The sequence below is a fragment of the Stigmatopora argus genome, chromosome 21, assembly GCF_051989625.1.
Source record: "Stigmatopora argus isolate UIUO_Sarg chromosome 21, RoL_Sarg_1.0, whole genome shotgun sequence".
In the NCBI taxonomy this organism is placed as follows: domain Eukaryota; kingdom Metazoa; phylum Chordata; class Actinopteri; order Syngnathiformes; family Syngnathidae; genus Stigmatopora; species Stigmatopora argus.
This window is the reverse complement of record NC_135407.1, coordinates 4,733,868-4,759,902: the sequence shown is the minus strand read 5'-3', so window position 1 is coordinate 4,759,902 and position 26,035 is coordinate 4,733,868. Positions and strand designations below refer to the sequence as shown.

The window sequence follows — 26,035 nt, the reverse complement described above, 5'->3', positions numbered from 1 at the left end:
CGGTTCATGGCGGGGCAATTATTTATGCGCGTATGTAAATGTTCATATTTAAAAGGCCCAATTAGAGTGACGAACGACGCTGTCTTGGTGGCAAATTAAAAGGGCTGCTGTTTTAAAGGTTAATGAACACCCGCATGCTTGCCAGCGACGTAGCTTGCGTACAAGTGCTAAATTGCATGAAAAACATATACTATATCGGAAAAAAAAAATCAAAAATAAAAAGGGCCTCGTCGTCCACTTAGCCGACGACCAAAAGCAAATAACCTGTGAGTGAGATTACAGACTTGTCAAAGTCGCTTTATTTTGACACATTACAGAATGTAACACACACACACACTAACATACCCACACACCCACCCACTTTTCGGCCATTTGTTTGATTAGAGTCACAAAGGAAACGTAAAGAGCCGCAGTCTTTACTAGCTAGTAAACGCATTAACGACCGCAGCCTACGTGGCATTAAAGGCCCGTTTGTTTTCTTACTCGTAATTCCTTTTTTTTCAGTGAAAAGTCCTTTTATTTGATCGTAACGACTCAGCCACCATGACACGCATTGGTGTGGACTTTGTATAATTCGCAGTGTAACGCAACGTGCTCCAGTGTTCAAATGTTTGAACCCTAGCCAGAGAGTTTGGAGTGTCGACAGGTTTGTAAAAGGCAATTATATACGTTAAAAATGTATATTAAAAGTGGAGGGGCCAATGCCTGAGTCAATACGGTCATTTTACTTGACTTTTCTTCACTTGTTTGGTAATAAGAAACAGGTTGCGCTATTGGTTTGTTTTTGTTTCTTAAGTACGGCTGTCATTTAGGACTCATGTTCAGTGTCTCTGGACTGCGAGGCAAGTGCCACTCAAGCTTTAAATCAGGATTTGATTGTTCTCTGGAGATTTTGTCAAAATTGATTACCAGAAAGTGACACAAAATCAAATGAGGACTTCTGTTAAAGTGCTGAAAACCACTCAAAAACAGGGAGCTTTGGAGGATTGAGTTTCTCAATGTTTTTGGAAAGGTCTGCGTAACGTATCGTATTTTACGATGTCAACTATCAAGTGAAACTTTCTGAGGTGAGTTTATTCGTAGGTGCCATTAAACTATCACTTGTTTATCACAGGGAATCTAGATATAGTATTTTTTTTTTTTTTTAAAACAAGCCTGATCGAGTTTGTCCCGGTTGGAACGAACGGATGGCGCTTCATCGCCGTGGCAACGCAAAGCCCACATTGCACCATCAAGGGAAAAAAAACCAAACGTGGCTACTGAGGACCCCCTCGGGAGAGAACCGGATCACGCAGTCCGGCCCTTATTGTTGAAGGCCCGCTTCATGGTTGCATAATGAATATTACAAATGGATCTTATAATTACAGGAAGGGTCAGCGCTAATACGCGCCTTTTAAACATGCATCTATGGAAGCGATTTCAATTTTCACAGAAGAGCTTTGGAATTATAGGATTTTTCGGGGTTGAGCGCTTAAATTGAATTGCACAAATTAAGCGTAGGCTTTTACAAATGATTTTTTTTTTTACTTGACAGCCAATGAGATCAACATTATTTTTGCCAGGAGTTTATAAATCACATCATTTCCTCTTCTATGAGTAAGTTTTAGCAAATAATGTGCATAACATATAGAAATGAGTTCATAGTAACAGCTTTTCTAAAAAAAATAATAATAATGATTTAAAATCATCCAAAATAGACTAAATAAATAAAACAGGAATGTGAATTTGAGTGTTTACGAAATTAATTGTAAACGTGAATATACAAAAAAAAATGTTCACATCATTAAAAGGAATTTTAAAAAGGGAAGAATTACAATTTAAAACAATTTCAATAAGTCCAACTTTGAAATATATCAAAAAATATATATATATTTGCTACATGTATTTAAAGGCAAAAACTTTTAGGTCAAAAAATCATTCAACGATCAAAACATTTCTCAATAACTGTTCGATATATATATATATATATATTTTTTTTTTAAACTCCTGCGACTTGGTCATAGAACGACATTGATCCCATTAAATTCCTTTTTAATTGCCCCGCCGTCCCGCAGCCAAGTGGAGAACAATCGTTCTTAACTAAGCCGCTAATTCTTTTGGAGCTGATGGCAAGTAGGTGGAAAAGGGAACAAAAGCGCACCGCTGTGATTGTGGATTCACGATTAAAAACACAGCTCATACTTTGCTGTCAATACTACACTGCTGGAATACCATCAAACTCAAATCAAATAATCCTTTCCCGGTGGCACGTGTAAAGTACACTCATAATTTCGACTTAACAAAAGACGTTTAAACAGTATCGCCTCTACTTAAAAGTCAAAGTTATTTTTTCGGGGTTTCATTGGGCTGGATTTACACCAGCTCTGTCTTTGTTTTGCTCGGCTAAGCCAATTAGCGTAAGCGAGCGGGCAGCCGATGACGGCGGTCCGGCGGACGAGATCCGGCCGGGAGGGCTCGGTGTTATGGTTGTAATGGTTATGATGGTTGATTAGCAGCGCCATGTCGGCGACTAAATGATTAGCCGGAGAAGGCGGGAGCCGAGCCAAATCAAGCCGCATCCTCTCCCAACCATCAAGTGCCGTGGCAACTGTCCAGCTAATTCTGGTTTTGATGTGTCTTAGCCTGGGATGAACTTGTGGATGGAACGGGATTTTGTTTTTCCACATTTGACGGCAATAGACGTCCATTCTGTTGAAACTAGGTGGGCTGGAAGCGAATGAGCATTCCTAATCGTTCTTTGAATGCATCTTTTGTCGCACTTGAATATTGAAATCAATAAAATGGTAATGGACTATTTCATTCTAGTATTTACTTTTACTTCAATATATTAAATACATTTTAAAAAAACAACTTTTGTCGGACTTGAATATTGAAATCCATAAAATTGTAATGAACTATTTCATTCTAGTGTTTACTTTTACTTCAATATATAAAATACATTGGAAAAAAACTTACATAATAAATCCATACAAATGGAAGTAAACATCTCAAAATGGAAAGGAACACGTTTTGAAATACAAAATAGACACATTTACAACTACTATGAATGATTTTTTGGGGGGAGGGGGTGTTGGAGGAAAGCAGAGTACCCGGAGAAAACCCACGCAAGCCCGGGGAGAACACGCCAATTCCACACAATGAGTGCTGGAAGCGAATGAACGTTCCTACAATTTTGTCGCACTTGAATATTAAAATCAATAAAATTGTAATGAAGTATTTCATTCTAGTATTTACTGTTACTTCAATATATAAAATACATTGAAAAAAACTTTAATAAATCCATACGAATGGAAGTAAAGATCTAAATATGGAAAGGAACAGGTTTTGAAATTGAAAATAGACACATTTACAACTACTATAAATGATTTTGTGGGGTGGGAGGGGTGTAGGAGGTGAGCAGAGTACCCGGAGAAAACCCACGCAATTACACAGTGAGGGCAGACCCGGGACAGAACCCACAATCCCAGAACGGTGATGCCGACACGCTAACTAGTCCTTTTCCGCCAGCATAGTCCACATTCCCCTCTCAAATTTGACTCCCCCCTGTCGGACAACCAAAACGGCGTAACGAGAAACATCCGGCGACCCTTCCAATCTCCGACGACACGCTCCCTGATTTGTCTATTCGAGTGGTTCGTCCCCGCGGCCCCCCAGATCCTCGTCAACCTAGCTGTTTTCCCTTCTCGGCGGGGCCGTAACTCCACTCCTGGGAAGCCAAATTCGGGTTGGTCTACCTTGTTTACAAGTAAGATAAATGCATGGTGTGGCCTAAGCCCGGCTTGATAGAAAGACAGCTCTCCTCTGCTGATAGTAGTGGCAAAGAGGGGCAATAATCCCCTCTGGACCGGCCATCTTGATATTATTACTGACAGTCTTCCACCCACCTAGAGTGCACCTGCACACAGACACACCCCTGAGAAATACACACTATACACACCCATAGCGACGGTGTGTTTTTGGACACCCACCAGTCTGAGTGCAAAATGCCCACAGCGGATGGCAGAATGCGATTTTCTCAGCAGGATTTCTTAACAAAGTTTTTTTTATTTTTTTATTTTTTGCGAGGTTGAAGGAAGACAAAAGGATTAAGCGTTTTAAATCGGAGTTTTTGGCGTGGAGACGTGGCGCAGTGAAGATGCAGATGGAGAAGAAGGGACGTCGGCGAGGAGTGGATTGTTTTGAAATTGGAACGGACGTTGCGGGTTTGTCTGTTTGTCGGAAACATTCCTCCAAAGGGAGAAAAGTTGGACTCCCTGCTAAATCGATCATCTCTTACTCATTTGACTGAAATGGAGTCCCGCCGAGAAAATGGCAGTTATCCGATACTGGGAAGGGAACTTCAAGTTGCATTTTGCACGTAAAAGCTAAAGAAGTTTGATTCCACCAGTGACGGTGATGAACGTCCAATCTATTTGGTCTGGGAGGCCTGGCCTGACTTGACAACATGTTTAAATGAATGTACATTTTTGGATTGTGCAAAGCAATATCAATCATGGAGCCTGTGTTTCTGATTTGAGAATAGATTAGGTTAAAAAATAATAATAAACCCTCTTTTGTTAAAGAATCTTGATTACATGTGCAGCTGAGTCCACAGTTTAAATATTAAAAATGCAAAAATCGGATTCATTGAATTGCCCTAATATGTATTTATGGCTATGTTTGACTTGGGCAAATCATTTAAATATAAAAAATAAGTTTTCTTGCCATCAATGACAATCTTTTGATTCCAATTTCTTTGTGTTGATTTGACTTAAATAATTTTACAAGCTTTGGTCACATGAAACGATTGGTATATGAATCACGATGAATTAAGATTATTTGCAATACAGTAGTACAGCGAAATAACAAACTATGTGGTTGCAGCTCTGCGAAACTGTCAAAACAATTAAAAAGAAGACATTTTGTCATGTCATTTTTGTTTAACTATGAATAAACTAACACGTCAGAAACTTTCACATCTTAAACTTTAGCAAGCACACCCATAATAAGCCATAGTATTTTAACTATTAAAAAAAAGACTCCATGATAGACATCCATTTAATTTAAACTAAAACGACTGGGTTTTCACGCTAATTTTTCAGAGCCCTGTTCAGCGCTAGACGTCCAATTTATCTAGCCCAAATGGATTGGTTGTGAACATAAATGAGTTAAAAATAATTTTAAAAAAACAGTACGCCACAAATGTGACACTTCACAATCCTCCTATTTTCTATCTTCTTTCAATATAACATATCCATTCCCTTTCTGACCTCCAATTATATCAATTTCCCCACACACAAAAAAATGGGATTTGGACACAGAACCGGGCTACGGGTTCCTAATAGATTTAGCCCGATGCTACGGCCGCCATTTATCCTGTTCCAAAGGCGCACAATGCGGCGGAGTGCTCCTGAATAGCTCGGCCAATTACAGCGCACGCGTGTGTGTTTGCGTGCGCGCACGCACACGCCTTGGAGCAGACGTAATGGCGAGGAAGCGCGCAGCCGCGTGCACTTTGCTCTTTGTAGAAGCCCAGGTGGTTGCCATGGGGATTTGTTTTTTTGGAATTACCCTAACATTTTATTACCCATCATTATGTGTCATTAAATACATACATATTAATGTCAAAAACAGTGTCGGCGGCGGTTGGGGGGGAGGGTCGGCGTGAAATCGGCGAAGGAGAAAGACCTGAAAGCGGCTTTGGGGTGGTTAGATGTCGGCTCAACATATCATTTAAGTCGGGTAAATATTATATGTATAAGAGGCGCACGTAAAGAAGGTAAAAAAAAAAAGTTAAACCGATTGCGTGTTTTTTTTTTACCCCGATTTGGATTGCGATTCAGCTGATTTTGAGGATCCGACGTGGAGAACCGATCCGATCAGGGGTGTCAGACTCGGGTTGGTTCGCGGGCCGCGTTAACGTCAACTCCATTTCATGTGGGCCGGACCATTTTAGAAATAATATTTAATTTTTTTTTAATAAATGGATTAAAACAACTGGATTAAAAGTCCTGAATATTCAGTTTTTTATGGATTTAAAGCAATGTTTATTTAAGCTTTTTTTAAATATATTTTTAGATTTTACAAAATGATTTTTGAACTAAAAACACAGAAAAAATGATTAAAAAATGACAATTATTGATTTAAAAGGGGGAAAATCAGGAAATGTAATATACATCGATACTCTTCATTTTAATTTGATCCTAAAATAGAAAGTCGGCACTCATGATTTACTTTACCGGGCCACACAAAATGATGCGGTGGGCCAGATTTGGCCCCCGGGCCGCCACTTTGACACGTGGATCCGATACATCGTATTGAGCAAAGCAAATCCGATTTTTATTCAGAACAAAATAAATGTGGAATTTTTGAAAACAGTATCCAATACGTCTTAATAATGTTGTTGCCTTTTAGAGCTTAAAACAGAAAAATCAAAATGCATTGGTGCTATTTTTTCAAATCCTGTGACTTGATCGCCGTGCCTCATACTTTGCATATTTTATTTTATCACTAGTGAATCGCTTAAATCATCATCAGTACGCGCTCTCGACGTGTGAATCCCTTTAATCAGTCGGCGAGTACGATCACTCGTCGCCGAAAAAAAAAAGAGATGATTAGATGATCAACTTAAAGCTAAACGGCAGCCATTTTGCTAATCAATTAGCCTTATGATTATTATTAAGCTACATTATCGCTAGCGGAGTTCAAGCAGGCTTGACGCTAAAACAAGACCGCTTGACAAAAATTCAAGTGCGGGTCATTTTTGACGATGGCGGGCGCTTTAGTACTTTGAATGGCTCCTCTGGCACGCGAGTGGCGCTTTTGGGTTCCCAGTCATTTATTTCGCATGATGTTTTCGTTGATTGTTTCAGTTTTAGTTTTGTTAGCGTAAGAGTTCGTTTCATTTCAAGTCACTTTTTCGGCGCCGTATCGTTGAGATGAACGAATCTATTGCCGGGTTTCCCGACCAAAACGGATGGGACATTGGCGTAAATGATTGGGCTACTCGGTTAGCGTTTTGCTAGCAAAAGTGCAAAGAAAATGCGATGACTACAAAAGCAAAGGTTAACATTACTCCCGGCATAAAAACAATTTAAAAGGGAGCAAAGGGGCTGTAATGGCCCGAGGGTCTTCAAAGAAAATGTATTTTTGTGCTCCAAATAATTCCTAGCTTTTTGCCGCAGTGGCTTTTCAGCTTCCCGGAGGCACAGCGTGAGACGCGCTATTTTTCCCAGCAGGCTCTCTGCTCCTTTCAAAATGGCCTTGGCCGGCGGGGCACGCCTCGTATCCCCCCCTGTCCCCCCCCTCCAAATATTGACGGCGACGAGTCCGCCGCGCCTTATTGGAAAAACGGCCAAAGTGATGTTTTCTCAGCCCGCCGTACGATAATATTTTACCCGATTAACGATTTGAACCGGTGACATTTCGTTTCCCGCGACTAACTCGCTTACTCGTGGCATTTAAGGCAATCTCGCGTTTTATTCACGAGACGGGGGGGAAAAAAGTCCCGGAATTAAAACCGGCATTTATTTCGAATCGACTTTTAGAAGTCGTCGGACTAAACGGGTAATGATAATAAACCGGGCGACCTTTGAACTTCCGCCCCCTCCGGGGGTCTCCTCACGTGTCTATTTTTAACTCGGAGCCTTCAAAATAGAAGCCGAGTCCTAAACAAATGATTACGAGGCCACTTAAAGTCTGCCCGTTGACCACCGCGTCGTTATTAGCAGCCAGTAAAGGAGGCCCCGGGGGGGTCAAAAGGTTTAAAGACCTTTTAATAAAAGTGAGGGCGACATGTTGGATGGGCTGGAGAAACTTGTGCTTTACTTTGAAATGCTGACAAGTTAATAATCCCCCTGTGAAAAAGGCCCACCGCAGCAAAAATGGCCGCTGTCTCCTGGCTTTTATTACTCTCATCTGTCGCTCACTCAAATCTTAAGTGGACTAAAACAGCTGCGGAGTCGTGTTCGGGCTTTAAATTCATTTGATTTGGCTTCAATTATTTTTCTTGTGACTAATGGGCCCCCCTCAAAAAAAGACAAATTTATGACATTCAAATGTAAAAGACACTTGGTCCGAAAGAAGTATGAAACGAGTCTGCTTGCGGTTATGGCTTTGTTCTGGAAGACCGCAAATACACAATAGTGGTCGCTACTGAGTTGTCATTTCAAAGTTCAAACGGATTGGTCGCCGACGAATAACAAACTCGCTTCAATTTACAGCAGAAAGATGAAAAAAGGCCACATGATTGGATGTCAATGGCACATAAACGTGTAAGAGGGTACATTACATAGCTCAATTTTTGTAATTTGTACTTTTTAAGAAATAATTTTAAATACAAACATATTTCGGGCATCTACGACCTTTGACCTTTTGACCACAAATCTGAATCCCTTTTTCTATTTCATATTAAAAACTCCCTGTCTTCATTCTTGCATTATCTTAAACATAAACGTACTTATGAGATCTACGACCTTTGACCTTCATCGAATTTGGAGCCTTTCAAATGCCAAACATATCGTCTTCAAAACACTATTCGCGGACGCAACTCATCGCAAAAATGATCGCTGATTAGTCGACGATGACGCCAATTGTTTGTGGCAGGCCTACATTAGCATTTTCGGAGAATGACCTCCCGGCTGAAAAATTAATTGCACGTCTAGCGCTCCCGAGCTAAATACTGTAAGCGACTCCGACGCGTGCTCGCTGTCACTCCGAAACGTCCTCCTTATTTTCATCCGCCGAGCGGCATCGGCGTAATGTCGACTGACAGGCCGCCATTGTTTAGGCCACAATGACAAAGTGGGGCGATAACTCTTCCGTGGCGGCGGCCGCTCTGCTTCCGTTCAACGGCGCCGCGCCGTAACCCGGCTTGACGTCGGCCTCCGGATCATTCCAGACGCCAGTTTCACCTGCGCGTGGCTTCCGTTCGGGAAACCACGCTCGGGAACTGGCACCGGAGGAGCTTTTGGGCCAATCTGTTGAGCGGTGGGCAGACGGGCCATCTGTGAGGTCTGAGATGGTCCAGACAGGCTTCGGTTCTTGGGGGGTGGGGGGGTGGCTTTCCTTTTTTCATGAAAACAAGGGCCGCGCTCAGACCCCGCAACCCGAGAGGGCGCGGGGGTCCTCCGGCTGGCCCGGCTTGGAGATAAGTGCAGCCAGATGAGAGCGGGACGCAAGCGTGGGTTGGCGCTTTCCCTCTCTCGCCCCGTTGCATTGTGGGAAAGGATTGCCTTTGAAGGCGAGCGAGAGCTTTTCCTGTTCCTCTTCCTGTCGTGCTGCACCTGGACTGAAAGACGGCACCAAAGCGCCATTGACGGAGCCTTGGCGTTTGTCTTAATTGCTTCATTGAAGATCCCGCCGGTGTGGGGGGGGGCTCACGTCAATACTGTGACAAAATCGGTTTTATTTTTATTTTTTAATTTCGTCTGCCAACGCGAGTGAGAAAGTGATTGGGTTTAACGGTAGCTGCTACTGAGATGAGGTTTTACCTGTTTTGGGCTTTTTGAGGAGCATTTATATCAAGCTTTAACAAACTCAGAAGGAACGGATTTCCGATTGAATTGACTATTTTTGTTGAGTGTACGTCGGGATCTTTACGGCGCAATAGGCAAATGATTACTGAAAAATGTTGGGGTTTTGGAAAGGGAAAAAAATGTATTCACCACAAAAAGAGATAAAATATGATTAGTTTCCTTCATAATGAAGGAATTACCCTATAAAGAAAATCCAAGAGGTCAATCCTATTCAAATAAATGAAATATACAGTATATTGAAAATTTAACCTACCAAAAATTGAAAAAGAAAAATCAACTGAGTTCCATAAACGCAGCCGTCAAATGAAGGCAACAAATCAACATCTACTGGCGTATTGACTATTCCATCCCAAATGAAATGAGGCATTTGAAGTCATTGGCTGGCAAAAGGGCAAAAGAGATTAGCGGCGAGTCTAAGCAGACGGGAAAGACGGAAATGCGTGCTTTAATCCAGCGCGTATCCATTGCTTGTGAACGGCTCGTCTTCTAAATTTGAAACAAACAAAGAGGCCGGTGTGCCTTTCAGCCGCGGGGGGCGTCTGGATGGCGTCACAGGACGCTGCCCGATTGGCGCTGACAAACGAGGTAGTCCCCGAGTCCCCCGAGACAAACAAGGACGGACGCCGCTTTCCAGCCAATCGCAAGTCCGCGTATCCCATCTACGCCAATACAAAGTTTGACAGGTGCTCCACGGCGCAATTTCGTTTACAACGAAATTTTAAAGACTAAAAAAAGTACCTGTCTTTTTTTAAAAATGGCCCTAAATACCTATTCCAACCCAAATTCCAGTAAATAAATACTTCATCAATCATTCAAATAATATCTAACAAACACTACATTGAAAAAAACTATACAAAATAATGCATCCATTTAACAGACTGTTTCCCTTAAATTTCTAAAGGCTGAAAAAACAACCAATAAATAAACACTACCTCTATTGAAATAATATTTAGATATAAATACACGCAATCTAAATTTAAATAGTACATCAGTAAATACATGTAAAAAAAGTGTTCTTATTAAATCTAGAAATTTCTCCTTTAAGTTCTAATGGTATAAAGTTTATTTATGTGGACCCGAATCCTCCAAAAAATGGCAACCAATGAGTTCATATCAACAATTCAAGTAGAATTGACAACTATTTACAAATTGCTTCTTCACAAGTTAGCGTAGCAAAAATTGAGATTTTCCCCTAAAATCAAAAATATTGATAACTGTTTGGAGATGATTCGCTGTCGACCTTCCCAGTTCAATTGGACGTCTCTCCCCACCAATGAGTTCAAGACCTAAACAGTGGATCGGATGCAATGGATTCTTCTGCGCGATGACATACACCACATTCTTTCTTCTCCCCTGCTTTTCGTCACTTTCTCACTTTGGCACGCACACAAGGGCGGGGGGTGATGGGGGGGTCGGCCCTGGGAGGCCCTGGGAGGCCTTGGCCCGCCACCGGCCTCCGTCCAACTGGTCCCAGTCGCAACGAGGAAACGATTAATCATGCGTGAGCGGCTGTCGAGAAACAGACACTGGTCTGCTCTCTGGACAACAACAACAACACTCAAGACATTTTATCTCCCCTCCGGGCAGGCACGTGCGAGGACAAAAAAATACAAAAAATGCGCTTACATGAGATGGGCGGAGCACAAAAAAACTCACTGGCTGCCATTGACGGGGATAGACACCCAATTATTATTATGTTTATCAACTAAAAATGGTTGCCAAAGATTTGGTTGAGATTTACAAATCAAAACACAAAATACATTGTGAATGATCTCATTGTTTTTTCCCACAAAAATAGCAAAATAGGCGACTTTTTGTTTTTTCTTTGTGATATATTTTAACAGTCCAGTGACTTTGACATAAATGTAATTTAAATTTGAATGAGATTAGATATTTTGCTTGATTTTAGTCGCATATTTTGATGAGATTTTTCATCTATTTGTAATACAACGACAGCAAAAGTGAACTTGGGAGTTTGACAGAATTCCAGCTGCTCATCAACCATCATAAAATGTGACACTTATCTCACGCTTCATCATATTTTCCGCGAGATGGATCGTAGCGGCCGATAAAAGCGGGGCGCTCTTAATGCGTCTTGACGTTCAACAAAAGTCTGGTGTTTGCGTAACGTCTCTAGTTAAAAGTCAAACCTACCCGTGTGGGTGCCAGCACGTCGGATCGGGTTAAATCCCGGACAGGCATAAGCGACGGTGAGCCGTTGGCGCCAAAGATCGCCTCCTGGATGATCTGGTGGCGTGCTCGCAGGGGCAGGGCATCTGGCCTCTGGGGGGGAATAATCAGAGGAAAGTGTGAAATACAAAACCAGTTTTTGGGTGAGCTGTTTCCACAGTACAGAAGATCTGCAAGGTCAGAGTCAAATAAATACATGACACTCACCCGAGATATTTCAAGACAACAATGTGCTTTGCATTACAGTGAAATCAATAAAGAAATAGAAATGAATAATGGCAAAAAAGCAATGTAAAAGTGTGGAAAAATGAGCAAGATACAATTAAAAACAATTGAAATAGGGAACAAAACAAGGCATACAATGTGGTTTGAAACAGAAAAGGCAGTCAAGTATATTGTATTTTTTCAAAAAGCATCAAATGGAAAGGTTTGCGTTTCACAAAAAATAATAATTACTGCTATAATGTTTGTGTGTAGCGATTTATAGACATTAATAGAATGTCACATTAAGCCAAAAGGTTTAGATGTAAATCTTGGGGTGAGTGTTTCTGGGGTCAGGGTTTATTCATAAATTGTTTAGAAAATATTATGTTTCATAAACATTCAGTCAGTCTTTCTCTAAGGCACCTCACAAGGGTCACGGGGGTGCTGGAGCTCGCATAGAAACATTTCAAAAAAAATTGACCAGAGGTAAAGATTGACCCTGACAGCATTGTTCCTAAAATGGCTGATAAAAGTCAACTAGATTTGACATCTATCAATGGAAAAGGAGTTCATGTATTCAAACTGGAATCTTTAGAGTTCAAGCTCGAACTCGGGCAGCACAATTTTTATTATTGTGTCAATGGGGACGGCTTAATTTGAGGCAGTTAGACCAGGAAAGACCCCGGCGACAAAGACGAGCATCCTACTCTGTCGGACCCTGGGGTCTTTTGATAGGACACTCGCCATCATCATCCTTCTGGCCTGTCCAAAACCCCGGCAATAAACAGGCAGGCCTTTGTCGCCGGGGTCCGAAGGGTTGCTCCTCATTATTATTTTCTAAAGTAATTACAGCTTATTATCGGTGTTTATTTTAGCGGGGGAGCCAGTGTGCAGGTGTGGGCCACTCTGGATTGGCCCCCTTTACTGCTTCACCTACCCCTGAGAGTCTCTTTTTTATTTATTTTTGTATTCTTCCTCACTCCCCTCCATCCCTCATCTTTACTTTTAGGGGGGCGTTAGCCGTAGCATTGTCGCCGACAAAAGAAACGTGCAATTAGGGCCATTATAGCCGCAGCTGCTTGCTTCCGAGCCACGGCGTATTCTCGCCGGCGGAGGATTTTTCCGGCTCAAGGAATCGCGTATACACGCACACGGCTCATTAGTTAAGCAAATACTAGCCTGATGAATTAATAAAGTGCATATTTCTGGCGAAGCATTACAAACAAAGAACTCAGATAGTGACGGGTGACCTTGATTTCATCTCATATTGCATATTTTTACCTGTCTGGATGACACAAACAGTAAAATAAGTAACCAATTGCTTGGGCAGAGGCGGACCTAGCTCATTTTGGGCTTGGGGCGGACACCCCACCAGCCCCCCTCACACATTTCCATTATTTACATTTGTCAAATACGCGCTTCGATACAAATGTTGGTCTTTTTTCAGATAGTATCATTTTTGCAAGCCGCCTCGTAGTGTAGAGTTTCACTCGCCTGCAGACAGGCTGTGGAGTTTGCATGTTCTCCCAGAGCCTGTGTGGGTTTTCTCTAGGTACTCTGGTTTCCCCCCACATTCCAAAGACATGCAGGCTAGGCTGATAGAACACTCCAAAAAAATGACGATAACTATGAATTTTTTAACGTTTTGAAAGCACTTATGCGCCCAAAAATAGATGGCACCCTAAGCGCTTGCCCACATTTCCCATAGCAAAAACCGGCCCTGACAGATTTCTGATTGACTTCCTATCACAGTGACTATTTGAATATGCTAAGGTTAATTATAAGAATGGAGACTTAATCTGGTGTCTCTGGGCAACATTTGGGGTCCTCGCAGACGTCCACAGAAGCCCCCATTTCCAACAAGGCCTGAAAAAGGCGAGCCTTCGTGGAAAAGACGAGAAAATAAGGCGCGTTTCTCCAGTCGAAACGGCGGGGAGTCTCGCCCACGGAACGGTGGGCCCGAAGAACAATGGATCTGCCATCCCCCGACATCAAGTGCGGCGAAAAAAGCGCCATTGGCTGCCGGCTCGCATTCAGTTGCGCGCTTCGCCGCCACGTGGGCGCGAGCGAGGACATTTGCAAGAGGGGAAATGCTCTTTTGAACTTGAATGGCACTCAGGCGAGCGGAGACTCCCGCCGAGAAGACTTCTTTAGTTCACCTTCATTGATAATGACGGAGCTGTTAGCGTGTGCGCGTTAATTCTGTGGCTACGATTCCTGTGGATATTAACCTTCCTCTTTTGATGGGGTTCAAACGCAGTGGTTTTAACATTTAAAAAGGAAAACAGAATTAGTTGAAAGAACATTTTGATATAACATTTCACTTTAGAGCTTCAAGTGAAATAAAATACAACAAAAATGTTCTTTTTGAGTCAAATCAGCAACCATAAAGAATAAATACACATTTTCTGCAGTTAATCTCGATTAATGTAACAGTATTACACAAGTTAAATCAACATGAAGAAATGACATTCAAATTATAGACTAGGTCGCTGTCATAGACTTCCAATCGATTTTGGAGTCCAATCAATTTTTGAGTCCAATCAACACAACCAATGTGTTTGCCAAACATGTCTAAATGGATTGTCCGTCCATTCGCGTTCAAAAAAAAAGAAGCCACACAATCATAATTAAAAAAGAATATCAAGATTCAACTCGTAATAATTTTCCCTATTAAAGCCCATATCCATTTTTTTTGGCCTTCAAACAAGCACAAAGAACGGCGAGCCACGTGCGCAAGCCGCCAAACGCTGCTCCTTTCATCAGTCAACATCAGCCTTCACTTTCATGTTGAATGACGAGGGTCACAAAGAAACAACAAAACACCGGCCAGGAATTAAAGAGTCGATTACGGCGGATCAAAGAGGAACCGGCGGCGGGATGCGCCGTCAAATACCCGTGAAAGAAAACAAAAAAAAGCCCACCAGGGAACAATCTTCCGCTGTCGGCGCAAACAAAATGGCCGAGGGGCCCTCCTCTGTTGCTCCTATTTAACGATTCTATCGCCTGGCTGACTCGGCGGGCGTCACAATGGTCGTCAATGAGGTCCCGAGGTGATGTACACACACACGGCTATTATAGTTAATTGATAAACTTCATGTTTATTTAATTGACGGCGACGAGAGATTGAATTCCCTTGAAAGTCAAAGTGCACACGTGGGCATCCTTAAGTCACGGGTGTTAAAAAGAAGGCTCGGGGGCCACATTTGGCCCACCACATTATTTGTGCGGCCGGCAAAAGAAAATGTAAATAGATTTTCTGAGGTCTGCAATAAAAGGTATATTACTATTATTAAAAAGTTGAGGGTTGATTTTAATATTTGATTTAAACAAAAAAATGTATTATACAATTAGAATATTTCTTGGTTTTCTACTTCAAAATTTATAAAGTAATCAAACCCCCCCAACAATCAATAAAAAGATTAGTGTTCATTCTTTTTAAAAGGACTTCAATTTTCAAAAAAAAAAAAAATATTTTTCCTGTTTGTTTTTTTAAAAAGACCAAATTTAAGTGTATTTGGTATATTTATGTTCCTCAGTAAAAAAAGAAAATAATGAATTTTGCTAACTTTTGAACTGCTCATCTTAATGAGGGTTGTGGAAATTTGCATCATTTTCATAATTATAACAAGTTTTTTTTAAATAAAGAATTAAATATAGAAAATACTTACCGTTTAACTATAATTAAAGAACAAGAGCACATTTGAGATTATTTTTAAAACAGTCAGGGCAATTTTTAAAATGTATAAATCAATTAGTCTACTCATCAAAAGGAACCCTGACGACAATGTGGCCAATGACAACACAGTTTGACAACACTGCATAGTATTCACAAATTATACGCCATGGTAGTTAGCAAAAGAAATTTAAAAACACTCACTAACCATGCCGGTATCCAAAGTTAAATATAGCAAAAGAAAGTATCATGGTCATTTTAAAAGGCTGCAATTTGTCATTGCACCTCTTTAAAGACCCCCAGACGGACAAAGCAGAGTCAGAAAGCTTTCTGCAGCGGTAACGTGGCGAGGATAAATTGGCCACTGGCTCACTACAAGAGCCCCCGCTGAGCCGGGCCCGGCTGGCAGCGGAGGCAGGCCCGGGCGAGGCGGCCCGGCGGCCCCATGCCGAGACCCCCTCCCAGCCTCTGACAAACACGCCAGTAGATAATCTCTCCTTTGGGTTCTCAGAGAGGGGAAGGAGCTGTTAGGCAGCGCCGAGCGGAACAAGTGGGAGTGTGTGTTGCACACTCGCCGCCGCCGCCGAGTGGAGATGGCGCTTTGACACGGGCTGGAAATAACTACAAGGAAAACTTGGGGCGGCTCGTAACTGGAAAATGTCCATGCTCAATCAACGGGCACGCTATAGGTTACAGAGAAATGAGTAAATGGACATTTGACATCACAGAAAATGGGAATTGTAGGGGAGACCTTTTAAAAAAAAGTAGGGTTGACATTGTACATTATAATGTATTGAAACAAGGCGAAAATGCAAGAGTCAATCCTTGGAAAAAATATATGTTATATATAATTTTTACAAGGATTGACATACATACACAAAACATGAAATTTGTTCTCATTGTTATTTTGAAGACAAAAATCATTTTGAAATGCTATGAAGTTGTTTTGGGGATGCCATATGTACACCTTGAAACATTAGCATTTTTTTTCTTTTTAAAAAGTGACAAAGTTCATTAGTGTTCAGATTCAATCGAAATATACACACACAATGTTAAAGCATTTTTTAAAAATTAAAGATCCTAAACAATATATTTTTGTCACATTTTGAAAAAAAAAACATTTTCTTCTATTCTTTTTTAAAGATTTTCCACATTTTAGTATCAGAACCCACAAGAGATTTATCTCTCAACTCGGAACTTTGAGGCAGACTTGCTAACCACATTGCCACCGTGCTGCCCTTTTTAAAGTAATTTAGCTTTTCTTAGTCTTCATGTACCTGACCTAGGTTAACAGCAAACGTGTACTTACCTGTAGTTTGCCAGCAGAGGGCATGCACAGAGTTCACCCTCAGCCTGTAGTAGTACACTAGTACTTCTTTTAAACAAAGGCAGTAAATATTACTTCAAGTCTATGAGAAGTTGTCACCCTGATGGATTTGACCAAAAAAATACTACATTCAAAAGGGGGCATTTTTCTCCAAAACATTTTACTTCCATCATTATTCATTACATGAAACCAAATAACATTAGAAATTCCTCCTTCCACCCTCTTTTTGTAGCAGGCCTAATATATTCACATAAAAAGTACATATGGTCATCCTCTTGGCCATTACGATGTCTCCATCTTGTAACCATGTTTTTCCAGCTCCGCCCTAGCAAGAAAAGCAATGTTAATTTCAAATGCCAGCCTTTAGTTTATGTAAAAAATTGAGAAACACGTCTAGAAAACAAATATTTAACACACCACATCTTGTATAGTACCGATGAACATTTAAAATCAGCAGCAACAACAATAAAAAAGAAAGAATTGGTGAATACCTTAACTGGTTGGAGAAATCATCCTCAACGTTGTCGTCGTCCCAGTTATCTTCCCAAACATGGGCATCTTCATCTTCGTCCAGCCCCGTCCAATCTGGATATATCCGTAAGAATGCGTCAAACGGAAATTTGACGGAGGAAAATGCTTTTGGGGAAACACGTCGACAACCAAAGTCGAGTCTCGTTAGGAAATCTTGCTCAGCTGCGTTTCGGTACGGACGCCATACTCGCAGATCGTCTCCGATAAAATAACTAAACATAACTGGAAATTTATTTTTATTGAATGTATCCACCTGAAAACCGGTTAAGTCTCCTTTTTGGGTAGTAAGTCGGTCGTTTATTGCTTCGTTTTGGGGCAGTAAGTGGGATGTTTACTGCTAAAGCTAAGTTAGCATGGCTAGGCGAGCTGCGTCACTCTAACCACGTCAAGTTTCACAAATAAAGTGTAAAATCAGTCAAATATGAGGCTGACATTATTAATATGCTCACCTTCGGCTGGGAATTCCTCGAATTCGTCGTCTTCTTCCAGTAAACCGAGATCGACGGTTTGCTTTTTGTCAGTCATGTTCACTTGCCGGCGTGTTGCAGCTGTTTGCCGATTAGTAAAAATGGCGACCGTGCTTTGCATTGTGGGAAGGAAAAGGGGGCGGAGGCTGCGCAGTAGAGTTCAACTGTATGCGCAAATACGCTATTGAAGTGCTAAAAAAGTAGTTTTTTTGGTTTTCAAACTTCAATATTTTTTTTATCTATCTACCTAGCAAGCGAGATAGATTTATTAATTATTAATGAATTGTTAAAATGAGTTATAAATATAATGAGTATTAGAAATATTTACTAAAATGTCATTTTTTGAATAGTATATTTTTATGACATTGGATAGGACAAGGTTCTAAAAAGAAAAAAAGCTATTTAATTTTTTTTAAATAAATTGCTCTGGAAATTATATTTGTGTGTGTTTTTGTGACCTCATATCTACACAACAATTGACAGCAATCAATATCAATCCATTTTAAGAAACCGAGTTGTTTTTAATATCAATTTCTCACTTTGACTAACTACCACAGCACACACCCTGACATGAATACCTGAAATGATAGTGAATGAGTGAAACTAATGAAAACTTTTCCTCCGAATGTAGTCTGTCTGGTTCCTTTCTCCCAATAACTTTTCTCATATACTCAACAGTATAAAAGCTCCTTCTTGAAAAGCAGTCACTTATAAGCAAGGGTAATTCATTTCCTAACAAATACATCCCGCATCCCATAGGCCTGCTCCGATAATAACGCAGCAGCCACAACTTAGCTTTACTCTCAATGAAACAGCTCATTTACTCCAAAACCACCAGCACCGCAATGAAAATGACTTTGACTGCTACTGTCATTTGTTGACGGATGGAGCAAACCTCAACTTAAGAGCGCTTATCCGCTTTTATTTTGTAACGACCCGAAGCTTTCGCGCGAGTTGCCGCAACATGATGGAGCAAAGCAAACTGGACAAATGGAAGAAAAAATAGCAATAGGTTTGACAGAGGACAAATTCCAAAGAGGATTTTTTTGGGGGAAGATAAGTGATGTTTGGTTTGAAATGACCATTTATAACTGTTGTTCCAATTCTTAGCGAATCTTGTTGGTACATTCCTGGGAGTAAAAGCGCTCCCGGTTGCCAGTGTCACTCAGTCAGCGCAGGTGAAGCCCTGGGAAAGGGCCTCCGTGTCCACCCGGCATACCTGAGACTGCAGTTACATGGCGGCTGGCGCCTGGAGTCTCTCGTCTCCGAAAGGACAGACTCCAACCGGAGCGCCTCGCGTCTGACTGGACGCATCACATTTCTGTCCTGAGACAATTCCTCCCCCGGGGAAGGACGGATCGGGGGCGCTTGCAAGTGCACTTAGATCAAGATTCCAGGCCCCTCCCTGAGGGCAAGGTTGAAAAGTGCGGTGCATCCAGAGATTAGCTTCCTAAAATAAAGCTTTGTTTTCTCTCAAAGTTCAGAGAAAGTGATTTTTGGGATTTGTTATGATATATATTTTTTATATTTTTTTATTATATTTTTTAATAAATGTTCGCCAAATTTTGAATCCTATCTCATTGACGGCAATGCGCGTTTACCTTGTTCATAATTTAATCTAATTGATCTATTTTTAATCTCACATAAAAACTTGAGTTAGTTTCATTTAATCATTGCTTTCCTTCCAATAAATCTATCCAATTAACTCATGACCTCCAATCACATTTGCTCACTCCCAGCCAATTTGGATTGGACGTCTATCACCGTCAATGGCAGCCGATTCAGCATCAACCTTGTAATGAAGTCATCTCATTAACTCACGAGCTAACAAATGATTGCTAGCTACTTGATAATTTTCTGACTACACTTATGTGGAGGCGCATTATTCCCACATTATTTTTCTGGTTGTGTACACTAGCAATAAAACAAGATAAACCCGCACTTTTGCCAAGCCCGCGTCAACATGAACATCTGAACATTTTTCGACCTAAATAGCTGTCATTGTTCCCAAACGACGAGCCGGACCCCCCATATTTCATTCCTCTCCCGCTGATAGCATTATTCAGCAGCATCCTGATAAAACCCAAATATGCAACTTAAGCCCGAGCGGGCCTAAGCCGGCGATTTGGACAGGATTACCCGCACAGGCATCAGATTGTGCCGTCACCGAGGGCCATTAGCCCGTTGGCAAACTGTACCTGAAGCTCCAGATGACGGGGCTTTTCAAGACGGACGTGGGGGCCAAATATGAAACTTGAATTCTTCCTGACGGACGTCCCGGTGAATGGAGACTTGTGTACCTGCGCTTTTATTTTTCCGTGTCTATTCGATACCGTTTGAGGAATACTCACATCCGTTTTCTTTTCTTACGGGAAGACAGCCTTGGAGGGCAGACAATGGCGCAGACTTACTGACTGGCTGGGATTAAATTTAATACAGGAGCTTGACAGACATATCCTGGAAGACTAGTTTGATCCCTGTTGACTTCCTCTCAGCAAAGCTTACACCTTGCTTTTGGATTTAGCCTATCGGCTGGCTGCATGGCTGGAGACGTCCAATCCGTTTTGACTGGGGGAGTTGACAGTGGTTGTAAAAAAAAAAAAAATCAAATTCTCTATTGGTTGATTCATGTGTATTATTGGAAGAAATGGCACAAAATGTGCGCAAAATTTAGTCATTAACTGACATTGATGGCGATACGCGACCAATCCATTTGCATGGGGGGGCTGGCAGGGATTTTATAAAATAGGTTTCATGTAAGCAATTCTTTAGTGAGAGATTAATCTATATGATTTGAAGCAATTTGCAGAAAATGTAGTTTGAGTCATTGGGTAAGGTTGATGGCGATAGGCGACCAATCTATTTGTACGGGGGGGCTGGCAGTGATATTTTATAAAATAGGTTTCGTGTAAGCAATTCTTTAGTGAGAGATTAATCTATATGATTTGAAGCAAAATGCATAAATTGTGCTTTGAGTTATTAGCTGACATTGATGGCGATAGGCGACCAATCCATTTGCACTGGGGGGCTGGCAGAGATCGTATAAAATAAGATTTGTCTTTTCAGGTCAAGTTCACTCACTCCAAATATAGGCCATCTCCTCTTTTCTTTATCTTTGTCGTCCACGTCCTATTTTAAGATGCTAATTACATATGGTGCTTGCCTTCTTTGTCCCGCGCCTCCCTACTATCATTTTTTTTCTGGGAAGTTTATCAAAGTGTGCGGAATTTGAAGTCCCTGAATGCGCGGCTAATCCCCCGCATGTGGCCGTCGCAAGCCCCGGAAAAGTCGGTGATTGGTCTGATTGATAAATGAAGCCCCTCGCTCCGTCCGCTTTTGGGGAAGCGGGCCTCGCCGGCGTCTGGACAATGTACAGGAAACCCGGGACAGCTACTTATTAAGTAGTTAGGGCTTGAAGACAAGCCAATGCTGGTGGTCACCTGCCCCCACGTTATGGGCTGAGGTCAACATTTGGCTGTTTGCTCAGCCTGCTCGGGCAAAGAGGTGTCATTATTAGCGCTTTAATAAAACATCCACCGCCATTATTTTTAAATGTTTCCAACGCCGCTTTATCGGGGATCCAAACGTTGGCCGCCGTAGACGTTCGATGGAAGATGGAAAAGCTTGGAATGTGGGGATGAGAGTTAAAGATCTTGAAATAAATGAGCGTTTTATCGAAAGAAGTCGCTACCTTCCCGCCTGTTGTACACGTGTGCGTCATCACCGCTTGATTGTCGCTGACCTCGGCTGATTGAAGCGGTAAAAGGGCAAAAAGCGGCGCAGCTGGCGGAGCACAAAAGCCGTACCGTGACCTCGCACTTTTTTTTTGTTATTTTGGGCCCATTCGGGGTGGCTTTATTTTGGGTCATCCTTGCTCATTTTTAGGTCTCGGTGTTCCATTCATAATTTAATAAACAAAAAAAATCACACTGCTAAAACATTTTTTTTTTGCTAAAATATTCCCCATTCACTGTTTGAAAATGTTAGCGCTATGCTAACCATTTTTGCGAGACTTTAACAAAAATGTTAAAATCTTTTTTTTCCAGGCATTTAATCCCAATTTCTTGATTAATATTTGAGCGTGGCCCAAATCCTTTAATACATTTAAAACAAAACAATGTCATACTGCTAAAACATTTTTTTTTTGCAAAAATATTCCCCATTCACTGTTTACAAATGTTAGCGCTATGCTAACCATTTTAGGTCACTTCTTAATGGTTTTGGGGCAATTCTGACTCACTATTTTTTTAGTTTTAGGTCAATTCTTGTTTTTGTTACTGTTATGTCCTAAAAAAAATGGAACATTTGGCGTTTGGAGCAAGTGAAAAACAAGTTTAAAAATCATCACAATAGGTTTTTACCAGAAGGAGCATCGGGTGTCGTTACATCACGCCCACTCGGCCTTGTCCGATGACAAATTGTCCTGCAGCGAGACAGGACGGTTCAGCCAGCTGGTTGGCCCCGTGGCTGGCTTGATGGATGGTGTTGATGTTTTAAATCGGCCGCCAAACGCGCCGAGTACAGGACTTGTAATAGCGTGGCTGCAGATTGGCCCTGGAGATAGTAGGAAGTGGGAAAAGGGGGGACTGCTGTGGGGGAAAAGGACAAGTTCCCATGCATTCGGAGACGGAGTCAGCCAGAGTTGCTACTAGGCTTCCAATATCCAAGTATGAGATCTGGACGCAAAAGTTGTGATGGGCGCTATTCTATATTCCGGACTATAGGTCGCAGTTATAATTTGGTCAGGGGTGCGACTTATGTGTGGAATTATTAACACGTTTTTACATCATTTGGCATGTTATTTTTATGCTAAATAGCAAAAAAAGGTGCTCTAGGCATGTGTTGATTTTTTTTCTTCAACAAATGTTGAAAAGTGGGCCTTATGTCGATATTAAGCTGATTTGATTTCTACACGGTTGAACAAAGATCTCAATGGTTGGGGCTAAAAAGTCTTGTGGGGTCAATCCGGGAGAGCCAGCTAGTCCAAGTGCTCCGTAATTACGCTAGGAGCTCCTTTATCATACTTTGAAGCCTTTTGCGCGCAACACTTTGATCAAGAATGAGGCTATGATTGCGGATGGGCTTCTCCACGCACGCCAAAGGGGAAAAACGGCGCAGGCCATGTTTGGCTTGGAATCCTTCCATCGTCGTCTCGGCCGAAACGAAGACGTCTTTTGTCTTATTAGCGGATTACGAAGGCTCCGATTGCATTGAAAATAATCGAGCGATATTTCAAAAGCAGCGTGGTGATGTTTGTTAAATGTGAGAAAATCAGTGGAAAACTCCATTTGAGCTTTTTCTTCTAATATATTTTGCATATTGTATTACATTTAGAGAATATTAACGGTCAGGAATGAGCTGAGGCGCCATCGAATGGGCCTTATCTCTCGCCAAGCGCTCCTCCTCTGCCATCTTTCAATTCCGCCACGCGTTGGCAGACCTCCACTTACGCCATTGTGCCCAGAAACGGCGAAATAAAGGAGCCAAAAAGGGTCCCGCTCGTCCTAATAAGCATCTCCCACTTTGATAATTACACGTTGGGGCGGCCGCGTGACTCTCTCGGCGGCGAGGTGTGCCGACGTGAGCGCTTGACTGACAATCTTCTTTCTCTTTGGGGGATGATGTGCGAAGCGAGAGCGGAAAAAAAGGAGGCCCCGATGGAGGCAAAGCATCTTAAAATAGAGAATTGCTTTTATGGCTTCACCTGGATGAATGGAGATTCAGTAACAAAGGAATGGCTCTTGGTGGCAGATTAGCGTTAGCAAGTCTACTTTTTCCAAAGTCTATCTTCTCCTTTTTTGTCAAGACGGAAGAAAGTGCTTTTCTGTCCATCAACGCTCAGCGGTGGTGTCGGAGAGGCGACTCTCTTCATCCTGGAGCGACAATTGCTGGTCTTAACTCATTGGCTGCCATTGACTGAAAGCAGATCTGCTCTAAAAATGGCTTTTTTTCTATTTCTATTGGCCACGGGGTGCATAACTATGGCATTTTACCACTTCCAATACTGAAAGTCAAATTGATCAACAACCATCCGGATTTGTACAGCTAAAATTTCATAATTCCATCACCGTCAGTTGGATTTGGACGCTTATAACCGTCAGTGGCAGCCAATTAGATTCATCCATCCCACATTTGAGGGAAATAATCTCAATGAGTTAATGACTTGCATTGACAATGGTGACTGTCAAGTGAGATAAAAAATATTTTCCTTAAATTTTGATGTGTCATAAAATATAACAGCAATATTACCACGATTTTATAGGCAAATAACTCAAATTGACATGATGGCATTATTGTTATGGTTCAATTTCCAAATGAGAGTGAATGAATCTAACTCACTGTTACATCGATCGTGAAACGTAGTTGGACCAGTAACAGCTGTTTCCCATTCCCCCTCCCCAAAAAAGAACATTTACACCTATGTGCTCCTGAATGTTGAGCAAAAAAAAAAAAACCTGTAAAACATAAACCAGTTCTTTCCCAGCCAAGTTGTAATTGATTTTTTTTTTCCACAAACATCACCCAGCCCGGCAACGGCCTTAAATCTTAATCATGGCCGTCGCTCTCGACTAGACGTGACATCATGCGTAGCAACGGGTAGCCCAATTTTCTCCGAACCTCGTAATGGCCGATGAAGGAATCTCTGTGAACGAAGCGCCACGATAATCTAGAAAGAAAAAAACCATGCCACGCAACGGATTTACCGTAACATCAACAAGGATCACCCCCAGAACCAAAACAGAACGAGTACAACACGCGCGGCAGTTGGATGTTGTGGTGTCAGGCAGTTATTGCGCTAATCCCAAACAGATTGGCCGCGGAAAGGAAAACCCGAGTCGGGCCGTCTCCTGCAGAAGGTCCATTAATCGGCAGCACATGGCCGTAAGTTATGGAAGGCATTAACGCGGCGAAGGCGGTCGGTCCGCAGCCTTCAGCGCCCAATTCGCTCTTCTTCGGGGACGAAGAAAGCATTTGGGTTGGGAAAGCTGCTCGTAAAATGTCCCACATGACGTCGTGTCCTTCGTCTCGCTTCCCCTTTGCGTGCAAATTTACCCGTTTTTTTTCTTCATCCCGCAATCCTCCACCTGCACAAAAGCTATTGTATATCAACGATTTTTTTTGTCCGCTTCACACCTGTAGGCCGCGTTCTTAAAGCTGTATTTTTTTTTTTGTTCAACAGAACAACGCTCGCGTTCCCACGGGACGACTAAAAAGTGATTACGCCACCCAAAAAAATCTCCTAAAGTCCGATCTCGATTTTTTGTTGTCATTTGATACTTCTTTTCTCCGTAGTATTTTTCTGCACGAATGTTCTTGCTGGGCTCAAAGCAGTTAATTGAAAAGTCCTGCTCTCGCAGTTGTTTGGCTCGGAGGAAAACGGGTTTGCGGTCGGGAGCGCCGGTGCCAACACGTCGTCGCATGAGTCCGTGGAGATTACATTTTAAGAGCTTTTTAATGCTCATTAATACTTCTGGCTCCTCTGGGTTGGAGTTCTGTCTACTTCTCTGTTAAACTGACAAGAAGCTGTGCCAACAATGTGAGAAACTGCAAGACATAATGGCTTTCTTTTTATTTTACATTTTCAATCCGATCATAACAAAGTCAAGGAGGCTAATCACAATGACACGAAAAGTTGGAAATGATGTGATGAAATTGAATTTGAGGGCTTTTTGGAGACGTTTTTGAGCTGAAATTAAATGATAGTTTATTTTGGGTTAAGTTTTTCCTCCAAATATTACTTAGCGTTTAGCGTTAGCCTTCATTTAACTCATTCACTGCGGGCGCTAAAGAGATTATTAGGAACAGTGACTCGTAAAGCCATTTTTATTCCAGTCGCTGCACTCCCATAATTTGCTCACGGTGGCTTTGAGGAAAGCGTACGAGACGGGGAAGGGAGCTAGAAAGGATGAACCTTAGCCAGGTGTCAGCCGTTGCCATGGCATTCCATCAGGCGACTCCATTGCGGCTCATCAGTGGCGGAGAAATCCAAAGTGGCTACGCGGCACGGGAAGCTACATCTATTAGCTGATCGACGTGAATGTCGGGGGGCTTCCTGGTAATGCCACAAAGGCGACGTTCACACCTACGAGGGGACGCCAGTATCGTATTTGTAAACGTATATATA

General features: G+C 41.9%; 2 protein-coding genes across 7 annotated transcripts in view; both read right to left on the bottom strand.

The window, feature by feature from the left end:
- pdk4 (pyruvate dehydrogenase kinase, isozyme 4) overlaps nt 1-20,405 on the bottom strand; it is a 74,904-nt gene extending 54,499 nt beyond the window's left edge. For all 6 annotated transcript variants that reach the window (XM_077590157.1, XM_077590162.1, XM_077590161.1 and 3 more), the window contains exons 1-2: nt 20,109-20,405; nt 11,670-11,798 (exon numbers count right to left, since the gene is read on the bottom strand). The gene's annotated coding sequence lies outside the window, so the exon portion shown is untranslated. The remainder of the gene's footprint in view (nt 1-11,669; nt 11,799-20,108) is intronic.
- On the bottom strand, nt 17,053-18,060 carry sem1 (SEM1 26S proteasome subunit). Its single transcript, XM_077590164.1, has 3 exons — nt 17,893-18,060; nt 17,404-17,497; nt 17,053-17,237 (listed from the first exon to the last, which is right to left on the bottom strand). The coding sequence occupies exons 1-3, from the start codon at nt 18,029-18,031 to the stop codon at nt 17,195-17,197; spliced, it is 276 nt and encodes a 91-aa protein (XP_077446290.1). The 5' UTR covers nt 18,032-18,060; the 3' UTR covers nt 17,053-17,194.
- Nucleotides 20,406-26,035: the final 5,630 nt, after the last annotated feature.